We start from the raw sequence: 20,419 nt of genomic DNA on the forward strand, positions 1-20,419 counted from the left end.
GGCCAGCGAGTGCTTTCTTGTGGAGAGTTTGCATGTTCTTTTTTTTTTTGTTTTTTTGTGGCTACTCCCGTTTCCGTCCACGGTTCAAAGACATGCAGCTTAGCTAGAGATTCTGAATTGTCTGTAGGTGTGAAAGGTTGCTTGTCTATACATTCGATACGCTGGTGACCTGTCCGAGGTGCACCCGGCTCTCGTCCACTGTCAGCTGGGATTGGCACCAGCTCCCTCTGCGTCTCTCAGAGGACAAGTAGTATAGATAATGGATGTTCACAATGCAGTGATGTATTGAATAAGGCTTTGAGTAAGAGTTTTGGGCAGTATGAGAACCGACCATTTTGGTTGAGAGCGTGTGGGTGTAGTCTTGCCAGAGGACGCCAGAGTAACACGTCACCACCTTTTTCTCCAAATAATGAATTTTAATATTTGTAGTTCGCATATTTCGGTTGAAATTCATATGCTTGAAGGATCCAATCATCACTTAAGCGTTTGACATGCGAGTGGTCCAAATAAAAACTAATGTAATGGTCCAAATTTAAGGTGTATTGATAGATTTACACCGTCGGCTGGTGTATTGAGTAACACACAAGAAAACTTTCCACCTTAAGAGTTGCCGGCAGCTGTCGATAGCCTTTTGGGCGGTGCAGTGGATTGAATTTTCCTTCATCATGTTTGGGATTGGTGTTATGGTGAACAGAGCCTTTGAGATAACAGAGCATATGAATCATAGACTTGTGACATACCGTCTCTGGCATTCATTAAGGACGGTTAGGCCTGTTTTCCACCCTCATCCTCCAAGATGTTAGTCACCCAACAGAGAAGAAAGAACCAGAAAGAGAGAAAAGAAGGGAAGGGGTGAGAGCTGAGTGATGGCAGGATAAGGAGCAAGTCGACTACTCTGAGTAAGACGAGACTCAAGGTCGCCTGAAGATTTATCATCTCCTTCGCTGAATGGCCTTCACATTCTGCGAAGTGTTTCGAGGCAGCGTTTCAGGAATAGGGAGTGACAATTTGCTGGTCACCTTTCATGGCAAGCCGAGGAGAGCGAGGAGGAGAGTGTGACAGTTCTACCGAGTGAAGAAATGTGAGAAAGGAGGAGGTTAATATGGTAGGAATCCAAAACAGCTGAAAAATCTAAAAGGTCCACCACAACCGAATCCCTGTGATACTTAAAAGCGGCACCTCCCTGCCTTTCTAAATCATAACACAGTCGACAGTGTCAGTCGTGCACATACTGTACACTACCCTTACACAAATGCCATGAACCACCATTGAAGATCGGAGCAGGGTGACACAGCGGGAGAGAGCGAGCAAGTGACCAAGCTTAGGGGTTTAGATGGTGCCATTTATAAAGCATGGCCCTCTGCCTGCCTCATAAACTCTGCCTTATTCTAGGAAAGCAGGAAACCGGCTGGACTTCAGGAGAGAGAGAGAGAGAGACAGAGTGAGTGAAAATATAGCCCTTCTCCCTCGTTCTCTTCCTCGCCCATCTTCATGCCTATAGACAATTTTAGAGTCGTCCTTCCCCCGAGGCACCAGAGCAAAGCTGCATCACTCTGTGGTTTTTGGAGCTGCAACCACAAGACCCTGCAGCACACAGTGAACGGGGAGATCACCAGTGCCTCACTCCCATCCCTCTGGGACATTTACAACAACCACCAGGCCCGCAAAGCAACCGGCATCCTGAGTGACCCCACCCACCCCTCACACAGCCTGCTGCCATCTGGAAGAAGATACCAGAGATAAGGTTTTCGGATGCTAACTTCTCTGCACTCTGCCTCCAAAAAGTCTGGACTGCTCAACTCAGCTCAAAATGCTACTTTAAAACTACTGCTAACTACTCATCTTTTAGATGACGCATATGACACAAGTACAGTTTTTTTCTCCAGGACTTCTAGCGAAACAGAATGTTAATGCTCTTGAGATGGGTCTAGAAGCACAAGGCTTAATGAAAGCGACACTGGGGCAACAAGATCCTGAGAGAATCATTTCTCTGCACTCTGGTGTAAAAAGATTTGCTGTAAAATCGTTTTTACTTATCATCAACTAGTGGCAGAACAGATTACCCCATTAAGTACTGCATCCAAACTGTATTGAACAAGCTACAGGAAAACACCATGACCAATAGTCAGTCATTGACATTCCTCAACTAAAATTATCCAGCTGCACAGATAGATTTTATAAAAATAAGATCATAAGAACTCAAAAGAAAGAAAGAAAGAAAATGACTTGATTGCTTGACTATTTTTTATTGCATTGAAAAAACCTTGCAGAAAATATGACTCGTTGTGTTGACAAGTGCTTATTAACGAAGTTAAGTGATGCTGAATAATGACAATAGGGGAAGAGACAGACAGTTTATGTCCTTATTCTTTCTTTGCCTCTTTCTTCCTCTCCTCGCCGGTCATCTTCGTCATCTCCCACTGCAGGAGGAGGTTAATGTTTAGACAGGACAGAGTTCTCCGAGGCCGACATAAAGCTCCCTCCCGTCTCTGCAATGTGAATGTGTCAGTGCAGAGAGTTATAAGCCCTGCCCTCCCTGCCACCTCCACCTACTCCTTGGCAAGTGACAGTCAGTCAGCTGATTTGTGCTGCTGAGGGGATTTGGTGTTCCACGTAGGCTATTTAAACACCTCGCTCTCCCTCCCTCTCTTTTCCACTCACTCACTTTTTCACTATCTCCTGCACTGGCGCTCTTACATCCACGTAACCTACCCCTCACCCATTCCCCTTTATCGTGCTCTGCACTCACTTGCCCCATCCCCCCTTCTTTTCAATTTGCCCTTTTCTCTGCTCACTCCTGCCTTAGCGTCCTTCGTTGCGTTTATTCACTCTACTGTATCCGTCAGACCGTTATTTCTGTTTCACAACATCTCCACAACACAACACGGTGGTGTACATCTGGTTGTGGATTTTATTTCCCTTCAGCATGGCATTGACAGCTAGCATTGCGCATTGGCACAAAAACCTGCTATGCTGTGCGACCCAAGTGATAAACAGATTGTTCTTGTTGATGATTGCACAAGCACCAAGGGTCGGGCATGCCCACCGTCAGACTTTAATGTTTGAGTGCTGTGTTATAGTTTGACATAATATACCCCATAATGACAATTTGGGTTAGGTAGTACCTTTTTAAACTAGCCAAATAATAACAACTTCCTTCGGAAGCTTAAATGAAGCTTAAATATCTGGGATATGGGTGCTGCCACCTTGCACATTTGACGGCATATGGAGCCAGAGTGTGTCCCGTGAAGTGGAGCCGAAGTATCGAGGTCCCAGATGCACGTGCGCGACCAAATCCTGAATCAGTCTCACCTGTCAATCATGACATTTCACCTATTTTTTTATATATCATCAAATAACTAATTAAAACTTCATGAGACACATGAACACTATCTTTGAGAGAAATAAGACTTTGATTTTAGTTTGGTCCATGTCCCATCTACTAACATGGAGGCGGTTGGATCTATGGCAGGGGGCAACATGAATGATTTGACTTCAGTTTCCAGGGCCTGTCATGTCATCTATCTTTATATACAGTCTATGATCAGGATTTCCAGTAGTTAAACCAAACTTGCGGGGGCATGTGTGCCCATGTGGTATTTGCCTGAACCATTCGGCTGTTAGGTCGCCCCAAATTACATGTTTTTCTGCAGCGGTATATGGCTGAAGTCAGTTCTGCGTCAAAAAGCTCATCCTCTGACCTAAATACACCAAGGTAACTATGCGGGCACAGCACGGGTTCCGATGCAGAGGGTTCAAAAACCAAACAACACTTTTCCTCAGTAACACCAATGTGAGGTCACATTCCAGGAAGATGACCTTGAAGTGTTGTTGTTGTGTTTCTGCTGTTGCTTCAACCAGAGATAAAATAACTGGCATCGCTGTAACTTTCCAGAGACGGAAAATCCTCTCTCATGGTGGAAGAAGTGTCAGATGTTTGATCTGTCTCCAAACTCGAGGATCTATAACTCATATCACCTCACATCCTGATTTATATCGACAGTGATCCATTCATCACAGTAGCACATCCTCTGTGCTATTTTCAGTCTGACCATCCGCTTTCATTGCTTTATTTCCACCATTGATGCTGTCAGAGGATCAATCACATGAGCACAAGATCATCAGGACCATTTGAACATGGGACATTGTAATTGTAGTACCATTGCAATACTACATGAATATGTCCGGAGCGGGCTATGTCCTGCACAGGGTCATCAAGTTTACCCATAACTACTTTCACACACGCACTGCAACCATGAACGTATCTATCGTTATACCTCTACGAGGATCTGGAAGACCTACGTGTGAATGTAAACGCCCCAGATACTTAATTAAGCTGAGTTTTTTGTAATGTCTGATTGACCCTATGTGTGAATAGAGCCGCTCATTGTCCGTAGAATTCACAGCAAGCGAGTGGGTGTGTTTATGACGTTTTGATCCTGCTTCCTGCATGCTCTACCCAGGCGCCACTCCTCACCTCAGCCAAGTGGAATATTTACAGTAGGTGAGAACACGTCTCACATGGACAAACACACGTTTGTTCAGCAGCATGTGTGAAAGAACGACATGATTCTCTGGACATTGTTCGTAGTTCATATGTGAAAACAAGGAAAACAAGTGTTAAAGATCGATGTTTACAGTGAAGATTGAAAATATATACGTTGATCAAGTGTTTTTTAAACACACAACTTCAGTGTGCGGCTCGTTTTGACCATTTACAATCTCTTCAACCTTTAAAACAATTTCTCACCAGTCACAGAGGTACATAAGCTCTGTCTGCATATTCCTGACATGTAGTTATAATTTTAAGAGAGATGCACATCAGCCCCTGTCGCCTCCAGATCCTGATCTACAAGTAGAAACCTGCTTTAATCTGCAGAGACATATGAAACTTGAATAAAAGGTATAATACTCAGATCGTTGTTTCTTTCTCAATGTGAAAGTGTGTTAATCTCCTCAGCACAAACACTGCACTGTTTATGCATGCGGACAAACTGACAAACACACACATGGGTGTATAGATAAAGTATGGGCAACGTAACGTGCACCCCCTCCAGCCAGTGAATGTAACCATGCAGAACTGCAAGCTTTACATTCTGGGAGTGTCTCCAGTGCCTGGACTCCTCTGTCAGCAGAGGCTGCATTTACCCTGTTACATTTACAACGGAAACAAAAACATGGCCTTGGGACTTCAAGGCAAAATATATAACGCACACAGGAGTGTGTCTCCGTGAGCTTGTGTGTGTGTGTGTGTTTATGGATGTGTATGTCTGTGTGAAATTAAAGGGGAAAGACAGAGGGAGAGTTATCTGTTGTTTCTAAAAAAGTTGCAGATTCCTCAGAGCGAGGAACAGAAACTAGGCCAGTGAATTTAGAGGAGATACCAAAAATGGATTAAGAAAACAAGAGAGAAATGAGTGGCAGAGGAATGTTGCTGATATTAATAACAGGTCCCAGCAGGCAACAAGTACATAACACATATTGCTTTGTTATTAGTCCCCTGAGTTTCAAACATCAGGTGAAAAACACAAAATAAACGCAGTCATAGCAAATAGTTCACTTGTTTTTTTTTTTCTCAACAAAGGAACCTTCTTAGATGCACTGAAAACACAGGGCTAGAAGCTTTGTGTCCTTATAAGGTTCAAGGTACTGGACTGTGTTGAACTGTGCAGGGGTGTGTCAGGGTTTATCAGCTGCTGGTTTTAGCTGCTGGCTGGAAACAAAAGTTTCTGCATCTGATTCAGGACACAACTCTGATGTCTTCAGACTTGACAGAACTGTCATAATATTTCTTTAAGGCGAGTCTTGTGACATGAAGGATGGATGCTGGGTGCTGCTCTGTGACTGAGAGACACTCAGAACCCTGAAGGTACACTGGAGGATCAGGAGTATGACAGAAATAGTTGAATTTAGCTTGGTATCAGATACAATCTCCTTACTTCTAAACATTCATACTATACACCTGAAGATGTTGTGACGCGTGTGATGCAAATCCAGTGCAGGAATTTCTTTTCTTGACAACCAGGTGGAACTGTTGGAGAATATAGATTCTCAGTTGGCTCCTGGAGGGAGATGAGATGTTTTTTTTAAAGACGAGACTTTCTGCAAGACATGATGGAAAAAAACTCTGAGCCTGGTTTGTCAGGGCAAAGAAGTGCACACAAGCCTGATACAGCGCCTCCTGGAGGGAACAAGCTGTTACCCAAACTGTTCTTTTTGTGTCTTTTACTGCCTTTTTCCAGCAGTGTTGTTTTTTTGGACGCCAAAGAAGACACCCAGTCACTTGTGCCTCAAGCGCGAGCATAAAAGTGAAAGGTGTTGACGTTAAAGTTGGCGTGCACGGCGACCAGTCCGTCAAGCATTACCACAACTTAAGTGTTCGCAACCCTTTCCCTTCACTGCTGGTTGTGGAGCCATGACTGTAACTAGGATAGAGGATGGCGGTGACATCGTGTCAGGGTTATTGGGCCAGCCGCGTTTTCCGAATCTCCACGTTTAGGTGCTGGAAAACCACCAGAGTAATGTGGATGTCAGGCATAGTCGTAGCAACAGTTATGCATTTTAAAACTACACAAACTACCACAACATAGAATTGTGGATGTTTTCTCTGACTGCATATGTCTGCTGTTTTGGTAGTATTTGGTGTTTTGTAGTGTCTTTCTGTTTTGCTGACACCAGCTGTCTGCTGTGGCTGGAAACCAGACTGATGTGAGTGGTGAGGCCAAACCAAGCAGTAAATGTGCTGTAAATCCTACACATTAACTATAAAGAAGCTAAACTTGTATGAACTGCAGAGCCAGACAGTTGAGTGATGGTTGTCTGCAGGGTTCAATGTGATCAACGGCCCACAAGAGAAATCTCGACTAGTTGAACTAACGCTGCTATTCTCATGATACAATGAGTCCAGGAAGGGTTAAAGTCGAGGCTACCGGCTGCATTGTTTACTTGCAATAAAATTCATGTGACTCAGGTATGTAATGGTGATTATGTGTGTGCTGTATGTGTGTTTGTGTTGTTTGATGAAGTGGCTATGAAAGGAATGGAGGCTGCTCTCACTGGTCCAGGATTTCTCTCTGGAAACATACAAGTCTATTTATCTTAATCCAGCTGTGGTTTATATCTTTGTGATTAAAGCGACATAATGTGGCTAGACTGCTTCACATTGATGGATTAATGGTCCCTGACCAGAGTCCCTGCACTTAACTCACAAACACAAATATTTGGCTGAATATGCACATGAACCGTGGGGTCAGTGCAGGATAAATATATAACACGAAGAGAGAGGCTAGGTCCAAACTGCACTGTTTTCATTTATAAAAGTTGTAGTTTTGTACTTTAAACTTATCCGTTTAATAAGAACTATATTAAATGACAAAAACGATAATTGTATGTATCTGAGGTTTATTTTAGATTTTACCTTCAGCTCAGTTTTTTAACCACCTGTGTGTCAGTGGGTCATATATGTCTTTCCATTATCTGCTGTCCACTTCACTTCCATCCTTTTTTCCAACCATTCGCTATCTGCATCTTTTTCTTCTCTCTCCTCTTCCCTCTTTGTCCTTTCTTTCGCTCTTCTCTTCACTGATCTTATCTTCTCTACTCTTCTACTATCTTCACCTCTCCTCCCTCTTTTTCTATTCTTCACTTCTTTGTTCTTCTTCCTTGTCCCCATCCACTCCTACTTTTTATATAATTCCCATGTTTCCCTTTTCTCTCATTCTTCTCTCCTTTGTCAGTTTTCCTTTATAACTCATTTTGTCCTTTTCCATACCTCTTCTCCTCCATGTTCCTGTTCTTCCCATCTCACCTTTTCCTCTACCTTTCTTTCTTTCTCCCATTTTTCTATCTTATCTCCTCTCGTCTCCTCCCCTGTGTTTTTGTTGGCTTTACAAAGCATCTAAACATTTAAGATGTAAAGATACACCCCCATCCCTCCCTCAGCCTCTCTTTTATTTCTCCCTCTCAGTGTTTAAGTGTCTCTCTCTCTCTCTCTCTCTCTCTCTCTCTCTCTCTCTCTCTCTCTCTCTCTCTCTCTCTCTCTCTCTCTCTCTCCCGTCTCTCTGGGGCTGTGAGACAGCCACTGCCTCCGTCCTCTGTCATCCTGCTGCGCCGAGCAGCTGAATAAGCTCATTGTCGGCCTGTGGAGAGTGCAGGTGCACCTCTTCTTTTTCACCTCTGACCCTCGGCCCTCGACCCCACAAAGCCTTTTGTGAACTCTATTTACTGGCGACTCCAATGAAACTGCAGTCCATTACCAACATCTCTTCTCTCCCTTTCTCTCCCCATTTTCTCCTCCTCTCAAGAAACCAATTAGCGACAATACAAGTAGGTTAGACTCTCTATACAGAGTGGGCATTGTTGAACACAATACCAGGAAGCATTGTGAGCTAACAATTAGTGGCAGTGAGTGTCACTGACATTGTTGAGAGTTGCACAAGGCTGGGTTTGTTCCCAAAGAAGGAGTTAGACAGGGGTGGAGGACGAGAGCGGAGGGGGTTCCCAGGTGCTGAATTAGCCCAAACTCGGCCTATGTGTCCTGGTCACACAAGACGCTTATCAGTGGCAGGGCTCAGGATACAGGAATGTGTCCCCGAGAGGGTGTGTTGCTTTCTTTGGGTGTAGATGTTTATGTTAGAGGTAACCCTACCTGGATGGGATTGTGTGCTCATGCATGCATTCTTGTATTTGTTGTTGAGTGAGTGTATGAGCTGAAGTGCGTGAACGTGCATCAGGTTACCTGTGTTTTTCTGTTTTTCACTCTCAGTTTGTTTGTTGCCGCAGACGTGGAGTCAGCTTGATGCAGACGGGGGCGCTCAGAAAGGGAGAAGTTGGCTCAGGGTCTTCGCTCGACCTTCTGGCCTCGAGGTCCAGACCCGAGTCATTAGCTCATGCTAATACTAAGAGTAGGCTAGTTGCCACGTGAAGGGGCTTCTGCAAAGAGGCTTCACTCGAGTGGTGACTCTGTGCTAGAAGGTCACGACCAGAAGGTCAAGGGTTCAGCCATCATTGTTATCCTGCCCCCTCGCCTCCCACCCCCACAACACCCCAAACACACCCTACCCCTGCTGCAGCATGACATCATAGCATACACACACACACACACAGTCAGGGAGTCTGGAGGAGGAGGGCCGTGCTGGCAGCATGGAGACAGAGCTGCTGACACTGGCTGGACTCGGACTTAATACTCGCCTCTGATGTGAAATGAGAAAAGTAAAGGCTGCTGCACACTAGAGGACAATCGGGATGATTTTGGAGGTCACTTTTTGCCGCTTATCTGCCCAAATAATCTGGAAGTTTGAGGGGTTTACAAAATAGTCTTAATAATATCAATTATGAATCTCCCTGATTTTGAATCAGCTCCTACAGAAACACGCAATAACGAGAGTGCGAGCTGACCAGGAAGCGTCAACTGGATGCTGCCACATAATCTGTCGTTATGTCTGTGATGCTCCACGTTTTTTAAGTTAGTGTGTGCAGCAGCTGTAAGAGGAGCGCGAAATTCCATCAGTCCCGTCTGACACAATTAGCTGTTCCAGGTGCAAAGTAGAAGTTCTCTTCTCGGCAGAGGTCAGGAGGAGATGAGCTCCCATCCGCTCATCTTGTGTAAGACTTTATGGGACAAATTAGCCATTTTAGGAACACATCTGGTAATTATCACGGCAAACCTCAGTACACTCAACAGTGCGGGGCAGCTGACAGCAGAATAACGACACACTCACGCCTGTACTTTGTTTTCTCTGATGTGAATCATGCCCGAGGCTCGTCTCACAAGGCGAGATTATTGAGTTAGCAGGTTTCAGAGAAACCCTGAGGAGCTATTTTTTCCCCAGACAACCTAACTTAGAATAGGAGGGGGGGTTTGTAAATTATCCTGATAATTTACTCATCCTAAACTTAGTAATGCTAAATTTGGGAGACCAGCCTGATTTAAATTGGCTCTTCACCTCGTGGACTGACTGGTAACCCAATCACTGGTCTATTTCGGGAACGTTTTGGTGACCTCTCACCCTGCAACACAAGATGACTTTTAAAAATGAAAGGGAAAATCTAAATGAAATAACAAATCACGCTGCACTTAAGTGTTCTCTCACATTTTATGTTCTTTGATGGTAAGATCCAGGCAAACCTAATGAAGGTACAGTGAGCATCAGCTGAGACTCAGGAGTCATGGAACATATAATAAACTAATTTTCGGATGTGAAGGATCATGTGAGAATTTAGTTGTCCCTTAAACTTTTTGACATGTGCACCTTCTGGCTGTAGGTTGTAGATCAGATGAGCTGCAATATTCTCTCAATGCAGAACCGTCCATCGTGTAGACATCCTTGTTTTTCGTGGCCATAAAAGACAGGAGAGGTCCTGAGCTGCAGAGTCATTGACCTCATGAGTAATGATTATATTGGCTAATTTTTTACTGAACTTAATGTAAAAGCTTATCGGACCAACAGACTGAACGTGTTGCTTGACTGTCTCAGTCAGAGTTTAGTGTTGGGAGATGTGAACACATGCTGTTGTGTGTGTTTAGGAACCTTTGGAAGGTGTAATGAAGGAAAGTCCATGAGGGACCTAAAAGGAGAATTTCATATCAGCAAAGTAATTTGTGACGTCCACCTCGAGATCAGTGAAGTGTCAAGACACACGGAAATCGCAGGCTACATCCTCACTGTTATAATTTTTACGCCTGAAGTCCACACGACTCCAGAGTTTTTGAGCGTTGAACTTAGCATTTTTAAAACAATAACGTATTCGTGAATGTATCCAGTTACACCTGACAGCACTGTTGAACTAATTATGGTCCACGACTAGAGGGCAGCAGACAGACCGACCGACAGACAGAACAGGCAACTGGGTAGAGTCCAGTGCCCGTCGTTCCTGCGCCCGATATTACTGCAGAGAACCCCTGGTTAGATTTGAGGGGTGTGACAGGAGGGATGTGGGGCAGCGAGCAGCGATACTGGAGACTCTCCACACTGGTGCCCATTGTGCAGCCATCCCAAATGACCCTGTTCTATTTCTGTCTGCCCTTCTCACTGTATCTCCTGCTCTCACCCTTTCCCTCTGCTCACTTTATTTGTTTCTTGCTCTTTTCCTTTCTCCAATTATTTAATTGGTTTTATTTGGTGATTTTGGTCTGAGTGCTTTTTTTTTTTAAACAATCTCCTCTTCTATTTCTTGAAGTTAGAGAGAGAGAAATCTGGGTCACGCCATCCAAAAAACTCACAGGGTAGAAACGCTGAATGGGAATACTGATGGGGCAAAACAGAGAAAGAGAGACAGGAATGGCAGCGCAGGAGACACACAGACACTCGCTGCTTTGTTCCCACATTCTGTTAAGTTTTTTAAAGTGCACACAAGAAGCAAAATAAAAGGCAGGAAATAAAAGAGAAGAGGAGAAAGAATGAGGCTGAAGAATGAGGCTCAAGAATGAGGCTGAAATGTGAACCAGGGATATGACGGGTCGACTTAAACACTGCAGAACACAAAAACACCACTATACAGTTGTTTTTCATACAGGGCAAAACAAAGATAGAGTGTGTGTATATATATATATGTATATATATATATATATATACACAATTAAAGAAACATTATGCAACTTTTTAAACTTAAAATAGCAGCAGCTTTAAAATTGATTACTGCGTTTAGACATGCAATGAATCCCTGAAACTTTATGGAAGGGCTGACAGTTGCTCTGGATATTTTCTGAAAGTTTTCCTGCCATTCCATTAGTAAAAAGTCCACGGTGTGTTTAAGTCATTTAGAACAAACAGCGGATGCAAAAATGAAAGAAACAGAAACAAAAAGTTCACTAATACATGCAGAAGACGTCGCATAGATGCCGACAACGACGTCAACTTGAAAGACTCCAGGATATTTTTGCAGACTAAACAATTAAGATGATAAATGAAGGAAACAACTTTAAAAGCCAGACTCAAAGCAAGCGATGCTGTGATTACGTGATCTTAAACCCACACCGTGACTCAGCATCTACTACAGATGCAAAAAACGAAAACATATCTCAGGATGAAGAAGTGGTGCCACATGAGTAGAGGGCATTGACGAGAGATGATGATGCCAAGAGAGTTTGTGGCGATGTGATGTAAACTGTAAAATACATGTGATCTGCGCAGCGGAGTTAATATGTTACATCCTCCCTCTGCCTGCTGCACCATCAGACCAGAACCTCAGGAACTTCTGTTCTCACGGACGGCCCCTCCGGAAAGTTTCAGGAAATTGTCTGGACTTAAGTGCAGGTCTGAAAGCATCTGAGCTGTGTCTGACAGCTGGTAGCTTAGGCCGGATTTAGCAAAGAAAGTTTGTGGGAACAGTAAATCGAGGAAAAGTTAGAAGTGCTGAGGGGCAATGGAGAGTTCACTCATCACGCCATCAAGTCATTTGGTCCATTGTTGATATATAATATTGATTAGCGCAGCTTTAATGACACAAGACGTTTGTTAAGATGTGCGTCGGTCCCCGAGCACGTCTGTGTTCACACGGCCCAACACACACTGAATCAGCAAAAGTGAGTCATGGCATTTAATTAGTGATGCAATGGCATGAGAGCCAACACACACACACACACACCAACACACACACACACACGCATCCATACACATAATCCCTCTCTCATTAGGTGTATTGTGGGGATGCTGATGTAATGCAAGTTAATCTGTTGGCCTCTGGTTGGCTCGGTGGCCCAGCGGGAGCTCTTTGTGTGGGACATTACCCTGGCCCCGCCCCCTGGAGACAGGTTCATTAAGACTGATGCTGATACCCAAGTACCCTGGCCTTTTGTGTGTGTGTGTGTGTGTGTGTGTGTGTGTGTGTGTGTGTGTGTGTGTGTGTGTGTGTGTGTGTGTGTGTGTGTGTGTGTGTGTGTGTGTGTGAGCGTGTGTGTGTGGGAGCGAGAGAGCGCGTGTGAAACTGTGTTTCAGTCAGTTATACCAGAGACAATGCCATGAAGAGGGCGGCCATAAAGGCACTGCTTTCTCAGCATGTGCCTGAGAGCACGTAGGCCAGAAATTGTGATTGGCGTGTGTGTGTGTGTGTGTGTGTGTGTGTGTGTGTGTGTGTGTGTGTGTGTGTGTAGTTCATAAAGTATCCATGAGACATATCTGTGTGAACTTTGTGTTCCTTGACCAATGTTACTGTGGTGCGTTCATGTTTCACTGTTTTTGGACAAACAGTACGGAACATAAAGTTGTCTTTTTATGATGTCGTGTAACACTGATATCCTGCCCATATAAGTGTGTGTGTGTGTTTATATCCATTTTATGTGTCATATATTGTCTCTGAACTCTCGGTTTAATAAAGCCAGAGGCAGTAGAGAAAGATTTACCCGGTTTGAGCAGTAAACACGAACTGACAGTTTTATAAACATGTTTTATACCAAACCTTTCCAACGAATATTCACTCAAACTGCTGAGTAATGTTCAGTATTTGGTCTCTTTGGAAACTTTGAGATGTTTTAACTCAGAGGTCAGGGTGTGTCCACAGACGATGGCTGCACAGAGTGAGTTTGAAAGCAGCGGCCCACTTGTTGGGGTTCAGGTGTAAGAGTTAGAACACTTTGGAAGAGAACCGGTATAGAGCAAAGTCTCTTAAATCATAGTATATGTTCAAACTTTCCGACATTTACAGTCAGTTCACAGTGTCAATATATAATTACAGAAAAAGTACTGTGTTGAAAGTATTTGTTCGAGCATTATAAGTATTAAAACAGTTTATTACCAGACTCTTTACAGCAAATCATATGAACTGGTTGTTCTTATCTGTAAACATGTGAGCGGCACTGCAGCCTATCAAAGTGAATTTATTTTAGAATTAATAACATTGGCAAATTTAAGTGTGATTCAACAGCCAGGCAATTTAAAGTCATTTACTTGAAAGTAACATAAGACAATGTAGAAAAAGAAGAGTTTTGACAATTAGAATTAATTTTCGATAAAATCTTAATGTGCAGCTGTGAAACAACTGTAGGTTAATAGAAAGTATGAAGCAGCAGAAAATGGAAACACTCTCTATAGGTTACAGCTCAAAATCTCCAGCTATATATGTATGTATGTGTAAAGAGTGTACGTATATATCATCATATTTCTCTGTGCCAATTACGAACTAGATTTGCTGCAATAACAAAGCGTCAAATGTCAAATTGAAGAGAAAATTAGTGAGTTTGTCGTCCTGGTCGCCTTCAGCCCTGCAGGCTGCGTCTCGCCTGCCCACCAAATTAAAAATAGTAAAGGGTTTATTTGTGGGTCGCTGTGGTTTTAGTTTGTGACATGAAGTGTGTGTGTGTGTGTGTGTGTGTGTGTATGTATGTGTGTGTGTTGTAGCAGCAGCACCAGCAGTGCACTTAGCATAGGCTTTAAATAGCTAAGTCAAATAAAGTGAGAGGAGGACGGGGATCAGAGGCTGAGAGGGACTCTGTGAGGGAGGCATTCCCGAACGGAAGCCGGCCTTTGGATTTCCAAACACCATTCGGAGCGAGCAATGCCAGGAATGTGATGTCGTCGAGCGGCGGCGGCGGCGGCGGCGGCGGCTGTGAAAACCGCCGGGCCACCAGGTGCCTGACAGGAAGTGCAGCAGGAAGCAGGGGTGCAGCTAGGGGACAAAATGGCGGCAGGTGACTCAGCAAAGAGGAGACGGAGGGTTTAGAGGCTTTATTGAATATTGGCGAGGGACCGAGGAGGAGGACGACTCCCCCTCTGAAGCAAACTGCTCCTCAGCACTTTGCCTCCTTTTTTACACACTGTGTTAAATTTCTATTCTTTCTCATCCTTTTTACCTTCTGACGGCCTCTTTGTGTGCAGGCTGTGGGAAAGTTTGCCGTAATGGTGAGGTCATCCACCACCGACTGGCCCCCCCACCCCTCCAACACCTCCATCACCCCCAACCCCCTCCAACACACAAACACACACACACACACCATTACTACACTCCCCCCACTCTCCATGCCGTCCCTCTCTCTCCAAGCAGGACAGTGATGTGTCCCCTCGTCTCTGTCCCACTTCCAGCTCCTCGGCTCCCTCCACAGAGACCAGGGGCCTGAATAGAGCCTCATTCACGGCTGGTATCTGATGATCTGAAATCAAGATGCAGAGCAGACGGACGCAGGCGGAGCATCACCGTATATCTGAGGACGCTCTCCCTCAGTTTCTGTCACTCACACAAGCTTCGCGTGTCGTTGCTCAGTTTGTCTCAGCGGCACGTGTACATCCGGTTCCTCTCATTGTTTTTTCTTGTTATAAAACTGCTGCAATGATAAAAGCAACGACGATGAAGAATTCCTTTTGTGGAATATCCTGAAGTTGTTTAGAATCTTGTTGCTGCAGAACTCATCCTTTCTCTAAGTTTGTATGCAGGGGGACGTTTGATGGCTGATTACTGCCATCTATTGGCAAAACTGCAAACTGCACTTTCTATTTTTAAAGGATCAATTCAACAAACTTCTTTACGCTGTGAGAGACGGCGTATTTCAACATTTTTGTAGATTTCTCGAGAAATAATGCAGAGATCCTAACGGGAAAAATGTATATGTTACGTGTAGAGCCACTCAACTGATTTCCTCCAATAATGGAGGAGTGATGGGTCCTGGGAAGAACAAATATTTTGGTGCGGATGCATCAGATCTTGTAATTTTCTTCGAAAAGTCCTTTAACATCAGACCACTTCCTTTTTATATTTCCTCTGTAGGATTTAATTGTGTGAGGGATAGTTTGGCTCTACTGAGTGATATTCTGGGGTTTGTTCTCGTACTGAACTGCTGTATATCACAGTTAATCAATAAGTTGATAATATGTCATTAAGGTGTTGCTCTCACTGCAGCGCAAAAGCTCTGGAATCTCCTTGTCTTTCCCAGTGGACGTCTTCGTCTTTTACGTGCGTGGCTCCTCCTCTTCTTCGCCCTGAGATCCGTGCATGACCGAACTGATCCTTGAATGAGGCTCCAGAATCGGATACTGTGGAAATGTGCTTTTACAAATAAGCCACAAAATGAAATGTAAAATATATTCTGATATTTATCATAGTGACTCAATTACTGATAAAATGTCACAACATGAGGGCAGGTTATGTAGATCACTTACTGTTATACAAAATAATACACCAAATTTTACCCATAATAAAATGTCATGTATAAACTGTGAGGTACGCTGCCTTTAATCCTATTTGTACAGTTTGTGTTAATATACAAAAATATATGACAAGTATATATTCAGGAAAAACAACGATTTTTACAAGTCAGTAAAAAGGGATAAATACTTTGAGCAAAATATAAACACAAAACAATAAATCCATCTCAAGCACAAAGCAACCACGTCGTCGGCTTTGTCACCTGACGTTCGGTAACTCTGGGTTTTTAACATTGAAATCTGATTTATACATTTTTACAACAAAGGAAAAAATCATAACCTCACTTTTAAATTCATATATTTATGTGCAGAATATCTGATATTCTTCAGGTTTAATCACAATGAAATTAGTTATTTGTCGACGGTGACTTCCAGCGGGAAGCTGACACGGTGTGATGTGGTGAATTTAAAGTACAAACAGGTCAGACAAAGTTTTAAAATGTGATAAAATCTGGTTTTCATAGTAGATCCTTTAACTTTATACATGGAGGTTTTGGCTTCCTCTAGTGGCAGTGCTGGTTGTTCTGCAGGTTGGACCGACAGGACCAGTGGCCGGAGTGTGTGGCTTCATGTTTTTTTTTTTTTTCTTGGGAGAAAACGTTTTTGCAGAAGTCTTATTTTTATTTCACTTCACTCATATTGAAGTAGTGCGTGGGCTTGAAGCTGAGCCTCAGTCTGTAGTTTGAGTCTCTCTCTCTCTCTCTCGTTACTTCTTATGCGACCCAATCATGACCTTCGAGACGAAGTTTACGATGGCGCTCGCCGGCTGCTCCGGATCGTGCTCGGCAAACAGATGGCACATGTTTTCGGTCTCGCTCTGAGATTTCCGGGCGACGAATCCAAAGATCCTGGCAGAAAGAAAGAGGACAGATGTAGACGTTTATAGAAAAATAAATGACATTTACAGGACTTGAAATGCAGCTGTAAGAAGTTTATAGTTTCCTCTTTGTCTCATTTAATCATACAGTTTTTGACTCTCTGCAAACAGTCCCACTATTCTGGGACTGATGCTTCTCATGTCTGCTGTTGTTCTTATATCAGTCCCTAAGACCTGGAAGCAGACTCCAGAACTCTTTGTATGTTTGTGAAAAAAGATGCAAATCCACAATAAAACCTTTTTTCTTGGAAAACAAAGGGGGGGGGGGGGGGGGGGGGGATAAAGAGGAGTGTAGACAATAAAAACTTACTTCGCAGTGGAGCTGCTGCCTCTTGTCCATCTGTTTAATCAGAACCACAGGATGAAGTTATTAAACATGTTCACATTTAGAAAAGTGAAGTTACAGCAGCACCACAACAGATTCACCTACGTTTCAAACAAGGGTTTAATATTCATACACCCTCCTACAAGGTTATATTTTAACCCCTCTTCATTTGTCCGTTCAGAAACTACTGAACAGATTTTCTAGTAAACCTGACGGGAGGATGGGTCAAGAGATAACTCGTGTTTTGAAATAACAAACCAGACATTTAGGGAAATTTGTGCTCAGATAGTAGAGTTTTTACTGCTTCCAAATACAAGAAAAACCCCAGTTCAGGATTAAGTTTAAGTTACGAGGAGTCTCCAGAGAATAGATGTACTGTAAGAGCATGTGTGTTTTCTTATAGGCACATTAAGGGACTGATATCTATGAGTGCAACTTGCTGCAGATACAAATTATAATCAGATTCTAATTCAGTGTTGGGTTGATTCAAAAATGAAATTCTTTCCTGTGTGAAAATAAACATTCATCAATAGCATCAGCCAATCAGCAGGGTCTGTGTTCTGTACGTGTCTGGACCTTTTAGACGAACAACAGAATAAAATGATTGTACAGCCGACGTGGAGAAACTCTCTCCTCTGCTTCCTGTCACAGTTCACTCACTTCCTGCCTTGTGGGTCCAGAGAACAGAATATAACTGTGTTGACGGCGTAGTGTCTCCTGAAGAACAACCTGCAGGATCAAGCACAGACAGAAATGAGCTCATCCGTGTGTGTGTGTGTGGTTTATAAAGTAGCCATGAGACACATGAGACGTGTGTGAACGTGGTTGAAGTGTATCCAGACGTATAACTGGTGTGCTCATGTGTTTTCTGTGTCAGACGGTGTGTGTCTGCGTTGTGCGTTTGCTCACTTCCTCTGGTTGTCGGTGAGCGTGATGCCCTGTGCCGACACTTTGAAGTGGACCACGGTCGAGGCCGGCGGCGGGTCCATGGAGAGTGTCACTGTTGTCGCCTTCTGCACCGCCTGGTGTCCCGTCAACGACTCCAGCGCCACAGAGCCCAGGTACCACACATTGCACGCTGCGCAACAACACAAAAACACACACACACAGATAAACACATTCATTCAGTTAACATTTACATCCAATGATTGTATTCATGGAAACACACACAACTGTGTATTTTGTAGTGGATACAAGCATCACTGATGTGTGTGTTGATACTAAATGAACATCCTCCAAACACACACACACACACACACACACACACAAGTCAAACAAACACACACACTGATGTGTGTACATAAGTGACATCTGTGTTGTACCTGCTCCCTGTTTGAGGAGTTCAGCTGCTGAGTTTGTCGCTGTTTGTGCAGATGAGTCATTCAGCTCCTCCACTGGGTCTGCAAACACACACACACACACACACACACACACACACACACACACACATGAGTTCACTGGCCAAAAACACACAACAACTACTTCTGCAGTCCTCGCTCACTATGTGCAAACACTCATGCAGCAGTTATTTTTAAAAATAATAGAAGAAATGAAGATTTAAATGTGATTACAGGTTTTGAAAACATTTTGTGTTGTAGTGTTGTAAAAACCTGATTTGCACATTTAACCCACAGGAAGGGTTTGAAAGTCTTCCTCGAATATGAATATATGTTAAACATGTTTTCGTGTGTTTCCTTGTTGTCGCTAAAATGTCGTCACCACCACAGAGAGACGTGTTTACCTTTGTCAGGCAGGATGAGTTTGCAGGGCAGAGCCAGAGGAGTGATGGAGTGTTGACACACCAGAGCAGTGAGACTTCCTGTCACAGAAATAACATCAGACCCAGTCAGTGTTAGTGATGGGGACAGCTGCACCTCACTGTACTGACCACTAGAGGAGGCCACTGTGTCTGTGTGGTGAACAGTTCTCAGACTTTGAGGAAGTAAAGTTATTAGCAGTGATTGTTGTGGTTTATTTTATAGCAGGAAACAACAGGAACCTATTATCTGAATTTACACCACTATATAAAAGAAGACATGCAGCAGATATTACCCCCCCGATGTCTTTTCTTAATCAACTTGAAACTTTTAAAAAACAAAATGAACCAACATGAAATGAAACACTGGATTGGTTCACTGCATCCTCACCAAAGTAAGGCTCGTTGGGGCAGCCTTTAAGACGAACTCCTTTCTGTGTGCACTCGATCAGGAAATGTCTCACAAGCTCATTGGACAAGTCTCCTGCTGCAGAAACACAAACAAGAAATATCAGTATATATGTAATTATACATATTTACTTTAGGAGTAAACAAACTGTCGGTCTGCATATTAAAAAATAAATTTCAGAGAAGGTGAAAGTCATCAACTACCATAAGATCTCATAACGTTAACTTCTGAAATATTCAATTTAGGAATCAAACTGCTCACTGAAGTTTCAAATATATAACATCAAAATACTATAGTACTTATATGTCTAATAGTCACCATAAGTCACCATAAGTATGTACAAAAACCAGTAAAGATGGCAGTGAAATAAAACCACCCCCGACATCTTGAATGTACCTTTCTTACTCTGTTGTACCACAGAAGGAGGGGGCGTCGCCACCTTCATAGCCAAACCGTACGCTCCGCGGAACGAGTGACTGTCTCTGACGACGAACGAGCCTGGCTCTTTGTCCTTCAGCACTGTGATGGCTGCTCAGTGGAGGAAACACAGACAAGCTAAAGTTAGATTCATCACGTTCAGACTGAATATGGAGGTAAACATCGAAACAAGAACACGTTATCGTGTCGGGCTAAACTGGTCCAAAATCAATATTTACCTTGGTCTCTGGAAATGTCGGGCTTGTACCAGAACTTGGAAGTGTCTTGAACAAACTTCACGGTGTCCTGCTTACTGCCAAAGTCTGCAAGACACAGATTTAAGCTTGACGTCAGGTTTAAGTCTAGATTCAGCCCAAATATGACAAACAAAAAGTGAGTGAGAGATAGTTTAAAAGTTCAGTCCACTCAAATCACAAAGATCTTTTGCCCAGCTATGGTGGTGACATGTTTACCTCCACCAAGAAGAGAGAGAAGCCTAATCCCT

General features: G+C 43.4%; 1 protein-coding gene and 1 long non-coding RNA gene across 3 annotated transcripts in view; one reads left to right on the forward strand and one right to left on the reverse strand.

The window, feature by feature from the left end:
- The window catches only part of LOC138407069 (uncharacterized), a 38,782-nt gene extending 20,432 nt beyond the window's left edge, over window positions 1–18,350 (forward strand). Inside the window, exon 3 of the long non-coding RNA XR_011240507.1 lies at window positions 18,210–18,350. This is a non-coding gene — a long non-coding RNA (uncharacterized lncRNA). The remainder of the gene's footprint in view (window positions 1–18,209) is intronic.
- Window positions 15,995–20,419, reverse strand: part of tns3.2 (tensin 3, tandem duplicate 2) — a 34,934-nt gene continuing 30,509 nt past the window's right edge. For both annotated transcript variants that reach the window (XM_069521386.1, XM_069521390.1), the window contains exons 19-27: window positions 20,154–20,237; window positions 19,894–20,025; window positions 19,480–19,575; window positions 19,074–19,151; window positions 18,655–18,732; window positions 18,242–18,410; window positions 17,993–18,061; window positions 17,318–17,347; window positions 15,995–16,978 (exon numbers count right to left, since the gene is read on the reverse strand). In XM_069521386.1, the coding sequence (XP_069377487.1) occupies window positions 16,837–16,978; window positions 17,318–17,347; window positions 17,993–18,061; window positions 18,242–18,410; window positions 18,655–18,732; window positions 19,074–19,151; window positions 19,480–19,575; window positions 19,894–20,025; window positions 20,154–20,237 (878 nt within the window). In that variant the 3' untranslated portion in view covers window positions 15,995–16,836. The remainder of the gene's footprint in view (window positions 16,979–17,317; window positions 17,348–17,992; window positions 18,062–18,241; window positions 18,411–18,654; window positions 18,733–19,073; window positions 19,152–19,479; window positions 19,576–19,893; window positions 20,026–20,153; window positions 20,238–20,419) is intronic.

This window comes from Paralichthys olivaceus, chromosome 3, assembly GCF_024713975.1.
Source record: "Paralichthys olivaceus isolate ysfri-2021 chromosome 3, ASM2471397v2, whole genome shotgun sequence".
Taxonomy (NCBI): Eukaryota; Metazoa; Chordata; class Actinopteri; order Pleuronectiformes; family Paralichthyidae; genus Paralichthys; species Paralichthys olivaceus.